This window comes from Pristis pectinata, chromosome X (assembly GCF_009764475.1).
Source record: "Pristis pectinata isolate sPriPec2 chromosome X, sPriPec2.1.pri, whole genome shotgun sequence".
NCBI lineage: Eukaryota > Metazoa > Chordata > Chondrichthyes > Rhinopristiformes > Pristidae > Pristis > Pristis pectinata.
The window spans coordinates 9,564,557-9,583,195 of NC_067450.1; the positions used below are offsets into that span (position 1 = coordinate 9,564,557).

At 38.2% G+C, this 18,639-nt stretch overlaps 1 protein-coding gene across 4 annotated transcripts in view; it reads left to right on the forward strand.

Moving 5' to 3' along the window:
- Positions 1 to 18,639, forward strand: part of smarcc2 (SWI/SNF related, matrix associated, actin dependent regulator of chromatin, subfamily c, member 2) — a 101,858-nt gene that overhangs the window by 34,708 nt on the left and 48,511 nt on the right. For all 4 annotated transcript variants that reach the window (XM_052009511.1, XM_052009509.1, XM_052009512.1 and 1 more), the window contains exons 9-10: positions 2,567 to 2,698; positions 3,510 to 3,625. In XM_052009511.1, coding sequence (XP_051865471.1) covers positions 2,567 to 2,698; positions 3,510 to 3,625 — 248 coding nt within the window. The remainder of the gene's footprint in view (positions 1 to 2,566; positions 2,699 to 3,509; positions 3,626 to 18,639) is intronic.

Here is an 18,639-nt window from a genome sequence, read left to right on the forward strand (position 1 = left end):
GGGTTGAATGGCCTAATTCTGCTCCTATGTCTTATGGTCTTATCAGCTTGTGGGTTTTTTTTATCTGCAACCAAAATGAGTTACAATTTAGACTGATGGGTTTCATAGGAGGGAGGAACGTGTGAAAATATTTCACACTTCAGGACCGAAAGAGACCTTTGACAGATTCAGTGCTTTCATGCTTTTCAGACTGGGGTGTTTGGTTGTCTTTTTTATGACATTCGCTTACAAATTTTTTATGATCTAGCACACGCAGTGAGATCACATGTAAGTTGTCATCAATTCCCCACTGATTGGAATATGTATATATAAAAAAAAGCAAGGGATTGTGACTCAAATTATGTTTGCTGAGTCTTCTGTGAAGTGTCTTGGGACGTTTTATTCCAATAAAGGTGGTATTTAAATGCACATTCTTGTTGATTACACTAATACAGTAGGAGCATACTACCTCTCACCCAACATTAGAAAGAGGTGGGGAAAGAAATGTATGAACATATGTGAAATAACTAAAGGAGTTTTTCAAATGATGAAAGTGCAGCCAGAAAGAATAAAGTGAAAACATTCGCTCGCAAAGAAATAGAAAAGCAGTGAGAGACATTAAACAGAATTCAAAAGAAATGTATCCCACTAAAAAGCAAATGGAGATTAGCCAGTAGTGACACACCATGGATGAATGAAGAAATAAAAGCAAACTGAAACCAAAGGATGTAGACTGTATAGACAAAAAAGATAAAGACAATAAAAGGAATCCAAAAAGGTTCAGAAAGAAGTCACAAAAACCATTAATAGGAAACGGGAACTATAAAACTAAATTAAGGATTATAGAGAGAAATGGTATTTTACAGACGTATAAATAACAAAAGGAGAATAACGATAGGGCTACCAAGGGATGCAAATATCCTTGATGTTACAAAAAAAAGTGAAATAAAGCAATGGGGGTGATAAGTGATGAATTAATAAAACTTAGGGAGGATGGTAGAGAGGCTAATAATTTGATGCAAAAATTAATTGGTAAAGATAATAGTTCCAAAGGGCTACTGGAAAACTACTGAGATTTAAAAGAGAGCCAACAAGTTTTCTGGTCAGCAAGATATAATAAGCAGAGTCAAAGGGTCATGCAGCACAGAAACAGGCCCTTCAGCCCAACACGTCCATGCCAACCATCAAGTACCTATCTGCACTTATCCCATTTACCAGCACTTGGTCCATAGCCTAGCAAGACCATAAGATATAGGACCATAATTAGGCCATTCAGCCCATTGACTCTGCTTTGCCATTCAATCATGGCAGATTTTTGTTTTCAACCCCATTCTTCTGCCTTCTTCCCTTAACCCTCTTACCAATCAAGAACCTATCAATCTCTGCCTTAAACACACCCAGTGACTTGTTGCCACAGAGGGCTGTGGAGACCAAGTTCCACAGATTCACCACCCTCTAGCCAAAGAAATGCCTCCTCAGTTTTAAAGGGACGTTCCTTTATTCTGGGGCTGTGCCCTCGGATCCTAGACCCTCCTACTATTGGAAACATCCTCTCCACATCCACTCTATCCAGGCTTTTCAGTATTCAGTAGGTTTCAATAAGATTCCACCCTTCATCCTTCTGAACTCCATCGAGTACAGGCTCAGAGACATAAACCGCTCATACGTTAAGCCTTTCATTCCCTGGATTATTCTTGTGAACAACCTCTGGACCCTCTCCAGGACCAATACATTTTTTCTTAGTTACAGGGCCCAAAGTTGCTCAAATATTCCAAATGTGGTCAGACCAACACCTTAAAGCCTCAATATGCCTTGGCAATTCAGTGCTGCTTAAATGTTGCTTCCACCACCACCTTGGGCTGTTTGTTCCAGATAGCAACTACCTTCTGGGTGCAAAGAAAAATTTCCTCAGATCCCCTCCAAACCTCCTCCTCCTCACCTTAAATCTATGCCCTCCAGCCTAAGACACCTCTGCCATGTTTATGAGGTTTTTATTATGAAAAGATTTGTTAGGGTAGATGCAGAGAACATGTTTTCACACATGGGAAGATCAAAATGTAGGATGAACACTAATACATTCAACAAGGAATTTGGGCAAAAATTCTACGCTCTGAGAATAGTTGAATTGTAGAACTCGTTACCACAAGGAGTGGTTAATATGAATAGGATATTTGTGTGAATGCCAAATAAACACGCAAGGGAGAAAGGAAATAAAAATATGTTGATGGAGGTAGATAAAGAAGAACAGAAAGAGCTTCTTGTGAAAAATTAAGACCAAGAAGGACTGGATGGGTCAAGTGGCTCATCGTTTTTGTAACTACCATGTGTTTGTACTCCAGCACCTCCCTTTACACTGGTGAAAATCCTTCCTCCTCGACTGCTCTCTTTCTGCTGGTGGGTTGAAGAAGTAAAGCAGTGCAGTAATAGACTCCTCGCATCTTATCAGAAACAAAGAAAACTGGGTTCCTTATCTGTTCTTACATTTGCATCTGAGCTTGCTGGAAAGAATTCCTGTATTCACCTGCTCTTACTTTCTTCACAAGTTTATGAACTGATATTCAAAACTGTGTTTCCACTTCATTGGCAGGTCCATGCTAAGTGGATAATGGATACTGACACCTTTAATGAATGGATGAATGAGGAAGATTATGAGGTGAATGATGACCGAGCACCTGTTGTTCGAAGGAAAAGAATTTCTGCCAAAACATTAACAGAAGAGGTAATTGCATGGTTTTCCATTTAACCTTTTAGTTGATTTGACACAAGTTTCAGTCACTAGAAAGATTGGTTACATGCAAGTCATGTTTTTTAAAGTTTATTCCTTTTGGTTATGTTTAAATGTGAACTTGTATTTTGGCAAAAGTACAGATGGAAGCTTTCAGAACAGGCATTCGCTGTTTTCTTACTTGAAAATGTTGGGGAAATAAAATCATTTGACTTTGGGTAAATGTATACCTATTTAAAAGTTTAAAAATCAGGAAAAAGATCCTATTCTGCTTATTTTACGAACAGAATTCAGAAGCTTAAATTTTTATTCATTCATTTCCAATACCCAGAGTTGAGCATCCCCAAGAAGTTTAATTTAGTAACTGTTTCTGGACTTTGTTCTTCCTTATTCTTTAGTTGATAGGAGGTGAAATGTTTTTCTCTAGGACGGTCATGAGTCTTCAGTACTCTCATCCTCAAAGGGCAGTGGAAGCAGAGTCTTTGAATATTTTTAAGGCAGAAATAGGCTCTTGATAAGCAAAGTGGTGAAAGGTTATAGTGGGTTGATGGGAATGCAAAGTTGAGGTTACAGTCAGATTAGCCATGATCTAGTTAAATGACGGTGCAGGCTAAAGGGGCTGAGTAGTCTATTCTACATAATGTTCATATGTTCTCTGGCTGACAAAGCTTCTTAGTTTGTTATTTAGAGAGAACTCTTGTCTGAAAATATATAAGATTACTTTTGGTGATTTGGTGCTTTTAGTAAAAATGAGGTTTCATGGGGTGTATGAAAAATGAATAACCCTTTAAATATTTACTCATAGGTGCACAGTCCTGACTCAGATAGAAGAGATAAAAAGGGAAGCAGTCACAAAAAGAGGAAACGTTCCCCCTCTCCTTCTCCTACACCTGACTCCAAGAAAAAGAACACCAAGAAAGGGTGAGGCACTTCCCTTGTCTCTTAAAATTGTTTCTTTAAAATTGGAAATGTTAAATTTTGTTTCCTTCCTGTATGAATTTAGTGAGCAAAATTTAGAAAGGTATATCAATGTTTCTGTTTACAAGGCTCCTGGACCACACCTCATTCATTGGAAGAAAGTGATATTTTCTTTTTCCTTTGAAACAAATTAGGCACATTACAAACCTGTACTACGCAAAAGTATGAATCACTTGAGTAATGCCATATGACAACTATACAAATCTAGGTTCTTGTTGTGACTGACTCTTTCAGATTACAAGTAGAAAAGCTATGTAAAATCGATAGCTTTGGGACTTAGAACAATGAGGAATTTTAAAGGAATAGTTTAACTAGGTTTTCATCCAATATTAAGTTCTGAAAATGGATCTGAATCTGTCCAACCTTGCTACTCTTTGAATTACTGAAGAGCACATTACTGTCTTTTTATGTTGTCTGTACTCTTAGATTACAGCAGCCAAAAGAGTGGTGTGTGCTGAAAAATTAAAAGAAACCTCAATTATTATTATTATTATTATTATAGACTTCCTGGAATGGTCCTGATCCAAGAAAGACCTCTTCAAAAGTTATCATTGTTTTTTGTTTGGAAAAGTGAAATGAATCATTAACATATTTTCGGGCAAGTGTTGTGTTCAGGTTATTAATATACTGAAGCAAGAAAAGGTTAAATGCATCCAACACGCTTCCAAGTATCCTATATACAAAGTGTTCATCACCTTCTCCCATCACAAATCCTTGATTAGATTAAACTATCTGTCCAAAGCGATAGATAGTGAGAAATTGAATGATACTGGTTGTCTGAAATATTTAAGAGACAGTAAAAATATCAGTCAAGCATTGTTAATAGTTAGCAATAAGCAACCATAAAGGAGAATGGGAATTAATTAAATTTTTCAATAACTTTTGCAGGGGAGAACAGATCCTTTTGGCCACTACTTTGCTTGCCAGTAACCAGAGGACATTAAAAATAAGGTTTCTATTACAACAAACACATAAAAGCTTAAATAATTCCCAAACAAAACTAAACTTACTCAGATTCTCAGTTCTCTTGGAAATTTGACCAATTTTGTTTTTGGAGGCATGCCACCTCTGAAGGGCCTGGGGCTTGGTTTTGCTTCATTCCTAGAGTTTGCTTTGTACAAGGTTGTTTTATTTTTTGGGTGTCTTTGAATGTATATCCTCTGCCAAGTAAAGAAAATGGAGGGTCTCAACCTTTTTTTAATTGCAATTACCGATCGCTACAAACTTCAAAGTGAACACTTGACATTTATGATCAATCTGCCAACAGATATCCTGTAGTGTTCTGGTGCATCAGTGGGTATGCTATTTGATAATAGGAGTGGAATACAGATTGAACTATAAGGCCAAATTATTTACTGCCGCTAAGTCAGATTCTGTTCTTGTTATGTTGTGTCCTGTGTTTTTATTGGTTTTCTATTAGATTGAATTTTGCGATTCTATACGATTTCCCATGAAAACTGGAAGTCATTTGTCTTGATCATTATCATAGTTTCCTTCATTCACATCATTAATGATAGAGGGGCACTTTTTCTATCTCCATTTTTTTTCTCTTTCTGTCCCATGCACGTTCATGGCAGCTCGCTCTATCTTTTGCTGTACCTTTCCCAGTGTTACTCCATTTATCTCTTCCCCTTTTAGGTTTTCTGTATGTAATAGTGCCGTCTTTTGTCCTCTACACCTTTCTCTGTGTTGCTGTCTTTCTTATTCTGCCCATCTCTCTCGCGCGCGCTCTCTCTCTACCACTTTCTCCATTTCTTTTGTTTACTCTCTCATACTAAGTCTCATTCATTCTCTGGCCTGACTCCACTGTAGTCAAATAAATTCTAAAATTTCTGAGAGCAGATGTATTCAGCTGAAAGGAAAGTTTTAACTATGGTAAAGTCAAAGTGAAGAGTGAAGTGGCATTTCAGTTTAGGAAAATAAATACAATATTTTTTCTTTGCAAGTTCAGCTAAACCCAAACCAATTGAATTCAAAGCGAAGAAACTGTTCTTTTAAGTAAAAAAAAACATCCAGTGTGTTTGGGGCAAACAACAACATGAAATTTCTATTAAAAAGGAAAATGCTGGAAAATTCTCAGTAGGTCAGGCAGCATCTGTGGAGAGAAACAGTCAATTTTTTTTAGATTGGCATTGGAGAAACCAAACAATAGATTGCCTTGCAGAACATCTCCATTTGGTTTGCAAGGGTGACCCTGAACTTCCATTTGCCTGTCACTTTAATTTTTCATCCCACTCCCACTCTGAACTCTTTGCTTTTGGCCTTTTACGTGTTCCAGTGAATCTCAGCTTAAACTCAAGTAAGAGTATCTTATCTCTGTCTGGACATATTTGGACTTAATATTGAATTCAGCTGTTTCAGATAACCAGCCTTTCAAGTTTGAATCAGAACTGACTAGTTCTGATGATTCTGTTTCTCTCTCTCTACAGGTGCTGCCTGACCTGCTCAGTATTTCTCGCATTTTCTGTTTTACTTTCAGATTTCCAGCATCTGCATTTTTGTTTTTGTTTTTGAATGTGAAATTGCCACTTTTCAGTTTAAGGTGGAAGATTCTGTGCACCACATTCACACTGGAGCATTTCCTTGAAGCTAGCAGAGCGATAGTTCTGTCCCATAGTATAAGCTTTTAAGTCCAGGCTTTAAAAGGGACTAAGGCCATGTTAGAAAGTACTCAAACCAAAAAAAAAATTTAGAACAAACTGAAGCCTGTAATTTTTTCATGTTTGAGTTTTGTTCAAAATCTTAATTCAAAAATTTCAATCACTGTTCATAAAATGGCAGTCAAAAGACCTTAGAATTTTTAATACACATATATGGCCTTCCCTTTTGAGAGTTTAATCTGGCTGAATGCCATTGAGTAAATATGAAATGTCACACACTTACCTGCAGAGAATTTTGTTGAGGTGGAACAAAGTTACATGTCACTAATGAACTGGAAAAATATTGTTCGGCAAATTTTTCATGAAAGTATTGTGTGACAAGAATGTTAATCAGAAGATAAATAGATGTAAACAACAAAATGTGATGGTAAAAAATGATATAGGATCCTTCTGGTATGCAAGATTTTTAACATATGCAAACGAACCTGGCATGTTATTATTCCTGGGTGAATCAGAGATTTTATAAGAGCAAGAGTGTTACACCCTATTGTTCGGGTTGTAATTTACCATATTAGGTGAATGACTGAGAGGGGGACTTGGGTCTGGTAGTATTGAGATGGGGATTCCAGAAGCAGACAATTATTTTTATATAATGTAGCAGCAGCAGGGACAAAGGCAGACGACTGAGGTGGGGAGTAGTATGCAGCACAAGAAGAGCTTATAATAGAGGCAGAGAAAGCAGAGTACGTGCTTTAAAATTTATGGCAGCAACAAACAGTGCTGCTGGGGGGACGGACAGGCAGATATATTTAAATAGCTGACGGAGCTGTGATTAGGGAAAGAGGAAAAATTCTTCTCGAAGAGCTGGGAGAGAAGAGAAATTAAATTTTGAAAGAGCTGAGAACAGGGTTGCCAGAGCAATCAGGTCTAAGAGCAGGGCTAACGGCTAAGTCTTTAAGTGGGCAGAGCAGAAAACTTTTCCAGATTTACTAACTACAATAATGGCATTGACATAAATAATCTTTTATGTTATCAGTTGATTTCCACCTTGGCTTGTGAGGGCAGCAGAACAGTAGTAAAGTCTTAATCAAGTTGGATAAGATTGAAGAGGTAGAATGGGCAAAATGATACAATTGACAGTATCACCTAGTGGTACAATTACAACATCACAAATAAATTCTGATATAGGATTTTCCTACTATAACATTTATGAAAAATGTACCTCCGTCGTATAATGAAAATTCTTGCATCTGGCATATCAAAACAATGAAGCAGTTTTAGCATTAACACCTCAAAGGCTGATATAAAAAAAATTGATTGATAGAAACAGCCTGTTAAATATCTGACTGAACAAATCAAAAAAGTGTTAATGAAAAAAGTGTTAACAACCATTGGAAAACTTAGTGTCATTTTTTTTTCTCGTGTTATCATTTACTAATGACAAAGTACAGTAGAGCTGGCCAATGAAATTCATTAAATTTTGTCACACTTTTTCAACTGTAGGCTCCTGTGCTATGTGATTCTACATAACCGTAAAACAGGTTATTTAATATTAAGAATGCTGCATAACATTCCCCAGATAGCCTTTCCTTCTGCCTGGAGATGAAGCTGAGCTGAAATTTTGGCTCTGTCTGGATATCTGGAATTTCCAGTTGATGCTGCATCACGGAAGATGAAGTTTTCACCATCTTCTGTGGAGCACCTGCCCAGACCAGCTTGAACCAGGCAGAATATGTACAAATAGAACTATGTGGCAGGGAAAATATATAGGAGAATAAAAGTGATTTTGTAAAGGGAACAATAGCTCATTTAGTAACGTGGTGTGAAAGTTAGCAGTATTGCAGGCACTCTATTGGAAGTCTTAACTTTTAGTAGGATTAGCATGTGTAATATTTTGACCTCCAGTTACATTGGTCCAGTAAATTTGGTGTATTACAGAACTAGGTGAACTGCTGTGTTGTTTAGGCAGCAGCAGTACTGTGTTAAACATTGGAAACTGCACTTCAGGTCCCTAGGAGAGATGCCGGAGTATACTTGTTACCTTTTGCATCTTTCTGTGTTATAAAGAGGAAGTGGTTTATTTTGATGGATGGAGGCAGGTGGTAAAAGAACAATCTAATAATGGATTATCGGGGCTTTAGTACAGAGAAAATGACCTGCCGTCATCACCAACCAATGACTTCCAAATCCCAGGCTATTCAAACTGAGGAAAAGAGGCATTAGGAAAATTTCCTTGCTTTATAATGCACCCCTCCACATACTGTAGGAGTAAACTGATTTGGTTGTTGCTTAGCACATGCATAAAATGCCTGATTTTAGAGATTGGTGATCACTTGGATGCTACATCTTATAAAGTCCTTGGGCCTATGCCATTGTGACAGTTGGCTTTTTCCCAGCTTGTGTAGCTGTTAAGTAGAACAAAATTTCAGTCAACTCACAGAAGTAGGTGCAGGGCTGCGTAGTAGCTCAGCAGTTAATACTGCTGCCTCATACCTCCATTGTGATCTCTGGTGCTGTCTGTGTGGAGTTTGCATGTCCTCCCTGTGACTGCGTGGGTTTCCCCTGAGTGCTCCAGTTTCCTACCACATCCCAAAGACAAGCTGGTTGTTAGTTTAATAGAATGATGTAAGTTACCCCTAGTGTAGGTAGGTGGTAAGTTAATTGGCTACTGTAGATTGCCCCTAATGTAGGTGGATGGTAAGAGAGTCAGGGGAGTTGATGGGTATGTGAGAGAGAATAGGTTACTGGGAAATAAGTGGAGGAATAGGATGGGATTGCTCTGAGAGCCGGCATTGAATGCTCTGTCCCATGTTGTAAGAAAATACAGGATTCGTTTCATTTTCTCAAGATTACATGTTTCATTCTATTTCCAAAGCGGCCAGTCCAAATTTTTTTTTCTTTTTCAGGTTTTACCCAGGAATTAGGTTATCAGCAATGGCCTGGGAATCTTTAGAGCAAGTATCATCTGCCCTTATTGGGACCTATTTATTAATTAATCATGTCAGTGCTGCTAATCTGTTCGCAGGATCCACTCTCAGGGGCACTGTTTCCAGGTAGTATGGCAGCAAGCATCAACCATTCACTTGCACTCATGATGCTCATGAGACAATCATACAGAAAGAACAAACAAGGTGACTGAGGGACACTATTAGAATTTTTAACACCCAATGAAAATCACATTTCACACTCCTAGGCTGTTAGTTGCTCAGTACAGCTAACGATGCAATATGTTGGCTGCAAAACAATAAAATGGGAAATCAACATCAATGTTTGCCAAAGGCTTGGAATACTTTGAAAATTGCAGTAATTTATTTAATGTCTTGTGTTCTAAACTGATGTGCGCAAAGCAGACTGGGGTGGGTATGCATGTGGACCAATTACAGCCAGTCGCTAAAGCAGACCGCTAGCTCAGTTTTGAAGTTGTACATCAAAGCAGGCCGCCACGCTGCAGCAGCAAACAACAGTTCAAATCTTGGACTTGGGCGCAATGATTGACCTTTCAGTTTTTTTTTCTTTTGTAGAATGGGTGGCTTCATTTCAGGAGCATATACATGAGATTGCACATGGTAATCCAGCCAGAATATTTGCAGGGTTCTTTTATTCATAATGTTTCTGCCAAGACAGAAAAGTTGCTTAGAAACTATTCCACCCCGAGTAGAAGACAATAGGGTTCAATTTGAATATTAGGTAGTTTTAAAAATGAACCCCACGTATGCTGAAGCCAAAAATATGCATTTTTATTAACATTGAAAGCATTTCCATTCATGCACTGTGAACCTGAGCAATTTAACAGAATGTTTTCTTCCTCTCTTGTGTGTGTGCTTCCTCTCTCATACTCTGTTCCCACGTTGTATCCTTCTTTGCTCTTTCTGTTCCCTTTCCTCTCTACCTCCATCTCATGCTTTTTGTTTTGATGTCTCCCTTCCCCTCCCACTTGTGCTCTGATTCTTTCTCTCTTTAAAATAATCACTTCATTCAGCCATACAGAAAATTTCTTGATGGTGAAGTCAGGCCAATACAGATAATCAGGATATTAAATAAACAGTCAATATTCAGAAAATGATTTTTCAGGTAATACAAAAGCACAAAAGGCTCTCCACACCTATAGTATCAGGTGGGCATACTGTTTTATGTGGATCATCAAAATGAAGATCAAGGAATATAAAACCTGAGATGATTTACATTTTCTTTTCTGAGTCTATTATTCATATTTGAAACTGAAAAGTGTTGCCAAAGAGAACATTTTGATATATGGCTTTATCCTTGCTGCAAGCCCAAATAATAGTGCAGGCCTTGGTACGTTCATGTTATTGCTTTTCAATTATTTATTTCAGATGCGCATAAATAGAAAAAATTACTCTTGTATCTGTTTTTACTTTTTCTAATGCATTGCAAAATATCTAAATGTTAAGCAATGGAAATGTATCATTGCCACAAAAATCATTGGGAGGGAAGTCAAGCTGAGCAAAAAAAAGCAAATGGCAGGAAAGGTCCAAAACTTAAGCCTCAGGCTCTTGATAGGGGGTAGGTCTGTGAATGCAAAACTTATTGAACAGATTTCCAGGAGGGCGTGGGCAACTTTATGGGTAAGTTTAAAGATTTATTTATGTTTTTTTAAATTTTTTTTATGTGCTTGAAATACTTCAGATCTTGTGGTTACCAGGAAACAAGATGGTGACCAAACACAATTTTAAATATGCCAAGACTCTGTTTGAACTGGTGTTGCTAGTTACATTTTTAGCAGTAGGTTCTTGTACATTGTTCGTATATCTGCTTACCATTTTCTCTTTAGTAGGTTTTGTGTACAAATGCTGTTGCCGTTTAATCTATTTTTTATGATTGAATAATGTTAAAATTAGTTAGGTGCTTATTTGACATAATAAGGATACACTCCAGAGAAAACACCCCGAGTCATGCAGCTAGATTCCTAGGGTGACGTGAGAATGAATATCCATAGGATGACTACTACTCTGACTGACTTGTTTTTGTCAGTGATCAATGAGAAATACAAAGATGATTGCACCAAGGAGGAATGCGGATGTATTAGAAATTACAAATAGGGACTAATGGATAGGTTGGTAATACAAGAAGACAAAGCATCCACCAAGGTGGACTATATGCAAGGGTATCCATGGAAATGATTGAGTATTCATTGGAATTAGCATTAGTATCCAGGCATTGCAGAAGGGCACTTGTAACAGTAAAGATAAACAGGAAACCATATGACCATGAACTTGATATATAGTAGTTTTTTAAAAAAATGCAGAGCATTCTGAAGGATGAAACAGTGAAATAGGGAGTCTGGAAGACTTAATAACAATGAATCTTAATATTATGAAATCTAATAGCAGACTTAATTGAAGACTTAATAATATGAAATTTAATGAATTTAGTTTCTAGAAATAAGGGAACCCAATGGATTTTAAATGTTTACATTTTAGAATCCAAAATTCATGGTACAGGAGAAGACAGTTTGGCCTATCATGCCCACCTCGTGCATAAAAAGAGCTCTTGGGTTATTCCACATCCCACCTATCCGTTCATAGGTTTCAAAGGTTCTTAACCAGTTTTGCATCAAATGTAGTCAGGTTTCTGCCTCCACTGCCCTTTAGACAGAGAGTTTCAGACCCCCACCACTAATTTGGATGAATATCTCTTCCCTTAACTCCCCTCTAATCTTTCTGCCAAGTACAAGTCTATGTCTTCTGTTATTAACTTCACTCCTAAGGGTATTAGTTCCTTTCTTTCCATCCTTTATAGATCTCTTTTAGTTTTACACAGCTCAAGTAAATCTCCATAGTAAACCACACCAGTTTAACCAACCTCTCCTTATAAGTTGGGCAACATTCTTGTAAATGTCCTCCATTGCTATCACATCCTTTCTGTAATATGGTGGCCAGAACTGTACACAGTACTCTTAACTATGGCTTGACTACCATTTAGTAAGATCGAGCATGATCTCCCTGCTCTTGTAACCTATGTCTCAGCCAATGAAGGCAACTATCCAGTATGCTCTCTTCCCTTTTAATAACTTGCATTCTGAGATCCCTCTGTTCCTCTGCATTTCTTGGTATCCTACCATTTATTGTGTATTTACTGTAGTCCAAAACCTTTCTCCCTTTCTATTAACTATACCACCACTGTTGGTATTCTTTGCATTCTGCTTAATCTTGACGTATAAGTTTGCATCGAAATCATTGACAAATACCACAGAAAGCAAGGTACCAAACGCTGAACCTTGTGGAAAACTACTGCATGCAGCATTCCAGTCACTAAAACTCCCATAAACCAGTTACCTTTGCTTTTTGCCACTGAGCCAATTTTGGATCCGACCTGCGATTTTTCCCGTTGGATCCTGTGGGTTTTTGTTAAAGCCACGTTTTTGACATCATTCCATATGACTATAGGAAGGAGAATTCTGGAGTGGGTTTGAAGCTGGTTCGAACAAAAGAAAAGATACCTATTCATAGAGCTTCTTGAAAATGAAGGAAGGTGATGAACAAAGCACCCACGATAGTGCAGACATGATAGTGGTGTTTAGGAGGCATTTTGACAGGCACATGAACGTGCAGGGAATGGAGGGATAGTGTAGGCAGATTGGTTTAGTTTAGTTTGGCATTGTGTTTGGTACAACATCGTGGGCCGAAGGGCCTGTTTCTGTGCTGTACTGTTCTATGTTCAAAGCAATTCCTCTGCATTATGATGTCTGTACTCTAAATCCATCTGCACATTAACATCACTGTATTCGCAATCCCCCTCTACTCTTAACGTATTCTCAAAGAAGTGCTTGCTTTTTTCTAGCTAGATTATGTTTCATTTATCTGTTTCCTCTAGTTGAGCCAATTCCATTTCGATGTGGAAAACTTATCATTTCCTCCCATTAAATTTTAGCTTAACCCTACTACTGTATAGAAGGCGCTTTGCCCTTTGAAAATTCAAATTAATTGCAATGGGTGTATTACCCTTATTTACTATGTTATTTAACCATTCAGGGTATTGCATTAGGTTTCTGTTAAGCACTGTAAGCCTGTGTTTTCCCAGTGTCCAAACAACACACAGATTGCTTTTGCTAGAGCTAATGTTAGATTTAGTTTACAAGGACTATAATTAGAAGAACAGATGGATATAGCAGGTGTCTGGCATAGTTTATTTTGTTCACCTCATCTGTTTCAAAACAAAACAAAAGAGTATTATCATCAGTTTCCTTCAAATTATTTTATCTGCCTGATAAACATCGGGATGTTTTACTGTGCCAAGCCTTGCACAGTTTTGTAGCATGGAAATGGGGAAATAAATTGCAATTTTAAATACAAGAAATAACTATTCAGCAGTTGCACTGGGTCTCTGAAAGACAATATTTCCCTAAGATGATGAAACCTTTTTTGATTGTGTGGCAACCTTTGTTATTAATTGATTTACTATTTAAGTAGATATAGTTGTGAACTGTCGCTTGGCAAGTTTGGTTTGCTTTTGACATCAGACTTGCTTGTCAAATAGTCTTCCCGTTCTCAAGTGGGTAGTCTGCAACCGAGAACAATTTAGATATCTAGTAATTCTTGTATGGATAGCATTTCAAATAAATGAGTGTCTGATGGAATTAGAAATTGGCCTTATCATTTTTTAAAATCAATATACCATTTTGCCCCTCATCCTATATATAAATGCATTCAAGTAGATAATTTTCTTTCTAATCTATTCCTACATTTAGTTTCCTAATTAATACTCTCTAAGACTCTTTTCGGTGTTCTAAAACTCCTCCACCAGCATGTTGTTAATTTTATAATAAAAGCTGAAAATGCTGGAATCAGCCAGCCAGGACATCAGAACAGTTCTGATGAAAGGTCATCCACCTGAAATGTTGGATGTTTCTCGCTCCACAGGTGCTGCTTGGCCTGCTGAGTATTTTCAGCATTTTCAGTTTTTATTTTAGATTTTCAGCATCTGCAGTTTTTTGCTTTTTGCTTGTTGTTACTCTACTTGATTTTGACAGTTGTCATGTTTACCAAAATACTGTCACAGATTCCCTGATGCTCATCAACATCAGGTTACTAACCAGCTCAGGAAGGTTACAGAACATCAAGCATAACTCTCAGACTTTGGTTCAGTCATTAGCCTTGACTATTACAAGTGTAGGCCATTTTTGATTGACTTGATGAATTTGGCTGTAGCCTCATCCCTTCCTCAATTTTCTGTGATTTATCCATTCAGCTTGTTGAATGTTGGAATGACCTTTGATTGGAACATTGGAATGCCATAGAGAGGGTGCAGAGGAGATTTACAAGGATGCTGCCTGGAATGCGGAGCATGCCTTATGAAAGCAGGTTGAGGGAACTTAGCCTTTTCTCCTTGGAGAGACGGAGGATGAGGGGGGACCTGATAGAGGTGTATAAGATGATGAGAGGTATTGATAGGGTAGATAGTCAGAGGCTTTTCCCCAGGGCTGAATTGGTGGCCACAAGAGGACATAAGTTTAAGGTGCTGGGGAGTAGATATAGAGGAGATGTCAGGGGTAAGTTTTTTACTCAGAGAGTGGTGAGTGCGTGGAATGGGCTGCTGGAAACAGTGGTGGAGGCGGATACAATAGGGTCTTCCAAGAGACTGTTAGATAGGTACATGGAGCTGAGTAAAATAGAGGGCTATGGGTAAGCCTAGTAATTTCTAGGGTAGGGACATGTTCAGCACAGCTTTGTGGGCCGAAGGGTCTGAATTGTGCTGTAGTTTTTCTATATTCTACTATTCTCCTTATCACTCCAAGCAGCCCTTTATCAATCATCTTTTTACATTCTGTTGGTCCATAACATGTACCAATAATAATTATCTACCCCAACTATTTTTAATTTTGTCCACATTTCCAAAGTACTCCCCATCTGCTGCATTCTATAATTGCAATATCATTCCTTAACCCTTCTGATGCTTTCTGATCTCTGTGACTTCAGTATAATCTCTTCCATTGTTTTCCCTCTCTTTTGTACTTATTCATCAAAAACTCCCCAAACCTCATCTGTAGAAATAGACTTTATGATGCATTTTGTACCCCTTCAGTTCCTACTCTTGAACGTATTTATAGCCATGTTTCTTAATTGCCAATAATATCAGTAGGATTGGCAGTTAGGAATTCCTCTAACTTTACTGCTTCATTTCTTTATAAGGATTTAAACCTGATATTCAGAGACATTATGGAGGTACGAGACTGCAGATGCTGTAATTTGGAGCAAAAAAACATACTGCTGATGGAACTCAGTGGGTCAGGCAGCATCTGTGGAGGCAGAGGGATGGTTAATGTTTCAGGTCGAGACCCTGCTTCACGACTTAGATATATTATGATTTTTCAGATACATTATGCTTTCCTTTCTTTATCTTCGATGTTGCCATTAATTTTACATTCTGTTTAGTCTCTTTATTGCTGTCCCTTTCTTACTTGATCTAATTTTCCCACATTGCTCTATTACTCTCTCTGCCGGTACATGGGTACCAAGCCAAATTGATGAACTACATTTCACTTGTCCCAGAATTGTCCCATTGACCAAAATAAATAAAAAACCTTGCTTCTACACAAATACATCCAACACCTAGAAACGTGAAATTACCACCCTTTTTGATTATGTCTGTTAATCCATTAACCCAACTCCTCGAGGCTGACTGAAGAAACATAATCTTATTTTATACTCTTGTTGGCTGTTCTCAAGATGTTTTCTTTTCCACCCACTCCTTTGTTACGTCCTTACAGTGGCACTTTGGAGGCAGTACATTATGCAGACAACTTTGTTGCAGCTACAGTTATGGTTGCCTGAACTTCAATTATGGAATGCCTCACCATATCACTAAAAGATGTCCCCTTTTCCTGCAGGTCACTTCTTACTCCCTGGCACCACAAACTTGCTCTAGGTTTCCCACTCTTTCCTTGTCCTTATCATAGGTTTCAAAATGAGGTCCATGCCCACAGAGTTGTGTTGTACCTCTTTCTGGTCTCTGCAGAGGGTCACGCGAAATCTAACTCATTATCCTTTTTATTTTATTCAAAACCAGAACCAGATCCAGTGGCATGCAAAAGTTTGGGCACCCCTGGTCAAAATTTCTGTTACTGTGAATAGCTAAGCGAGTAAAAGATGACCTGATTTCCAAAAGGCGCAAAGTTAAGGGTGACACATTTCTTTAATATTTTAAGCAAGATTACTTTTTTATTTCCATCTTTTACAGTTTCAGAATAACAAAAAAGGAAAAGGGCCCGAAGCAAAAGTTTGGGCACCCTGCATGGTCAGTACTTAGTAACACCCCCTTTGGCAAGTATCACAGCTTGTAAACGCTTTCTGTAGCCAGCTAAGAGTCTTTCAATTCTTGTTTGGGGGATTTTCACCCATTCTTCCTTGCAAAAGGCTTCTAGTTCTGTGAGATTCTTGGGCTGTCTTGCATGCACTGCTCTTTTGAGGTCTATCCACAGATTTTCGATGATGTTTAGGTTGGGGGACTGTGAGGGCCATGACAAAACCTTCAGCTTGTGCCTCTTGAGGTAGTCCATTGTGGATTTTGAGGTGTGTTTCGGATCGTTATCCTGTTGTAGAAGCCATCCTCTTTTCATCTTCAGCTTTTTTTTTACAGGCGGTGTGATGTTTGCTTCCAGAATTTGCTGGTATTTAATTGAATTCATTCTTCCCTCTACCGGTGAAATGTTCCCCATGCCACTGGCTGTAACACAAGCCCAAAGCATGATCGATCCACCCCCATGCTTAACATTTGGAGAGGTGTTCTTTTCATGAAATTCTGCACCCTTTTTTCTCCAAACATACCTTTGCTTATTGCGGCCAAAAAGTTCTATTTTAACTTCATCAGTCCACAGGATTTGTTTCCAAAATGCATCAGGCTTGTTTAGATGTTCCTTTGCGAACTTCTGACATTGAATTTTGTGGTGAGGACGCAGGAAAGGTTTTCTTCTGATGACTCTTCCACGAAGGTCATATTTGTGCAGGTGTCACTGCACAGTAGAACAATGCACCACCACTCCAGAGTCTGCTAAATCTTCCTGAAGGTCTTTTGCAGTGAAACGGGGTTTTGATTTGCCTTTCTAGCTATCCTACGAGCAGTTCTCAATCCTATGAGCAAGTTTTCCTGGTCTTCCAGACCTCAACTTGACCTCCACCGTTCCTGTTAACTGCCATTTCTTAATTACATTATGAACTGAGGAAACGGCTACCTGAAAATGCTTTGCTATCTTCTTATAGCCTTCTCCTGCTTTGTGGGCATCATTTATTTTAATTTATTTATTTTAATTTTCAGAGTGCTAGGCAGCTGCTTAGAGGAGCCCATGGCTGCTGATTGTTGGGACAAGGTTTGAGGAGTTAGGGTATTTATAAAGCTTTGAATTTTGCATCACTTGGCCTTTCCTAACAATGACTATGAACAAGCCATAGCCCTAACAAGCTAATGAAGGTCTGAGACCTTGGGGTGCCCAAACTTTTGCATGGTGCTCCTTTCCTTTTTTCACTCTAAAATTGTACAAAACAAAAATAATACACCAATCTTGCTTAAAATGTTGAAAAGGATGTTTCATCTTTAACTTTATGGCTTTTGGAGATCAGTTCATCTTCTACTCACTTAACTATTCACGGTAACAGAAATGTTGACCAGGGTGCCCAAACTTTTGCATGCCACTGTATGTTATGGAGACTGGCAAGCAGTCATTGAGCTCATCATGTGTATTCCTCATGGAGTTTCTGCAGATTTGCTTCACTCAATGGTTCACACGTCACGAAACTAACTCCTATCCATTTCTCTATGGTACTCTCAGACTCAGTTTGGTGTAGATGTACAGTATGTAGAAGGTAGTTAATGGAGAGAAAAGTCTTTGTTGGTGCTTCCTTAGTCTCTGAATGATCTGTGCCTTCCACGTACCATGATACCACACAACAATCATTCAGGGATATAGATTTTTTGGTTGGGGTTTAACGGTTTCTGTTTAGCTTGAATAAAAAAAACACAATGGTACAAGCCCCCTGTAGTTTTATACCAAGTTACTTCAGTAAACCAAATGAAGTACATCCCATCCGCAAAACCATTCCCAACATTTGATCGACACATGTGCCTCAACTTTCTTAACACCAACTGAGTTAACTTCAAAGGTGATCTACAAAGTATGTCATCTGAATTTGGGGAGGGGGAGTCTTCAATTAACTGGAAAATTGACTATATGGTTAAAGAGCACATGTGGTCTATGCACTTTTAAATCTTTATCATTTCCATATTTCTGTCCATGACAATACTAGAATTCTATATTTGTAATTATTCACCCTTTTAAATTAGCCAAGATTCTGTGACACTGAGAAGTGTGGAGGATCCATTGGTGGGATTGGTCATTGAGCTCTT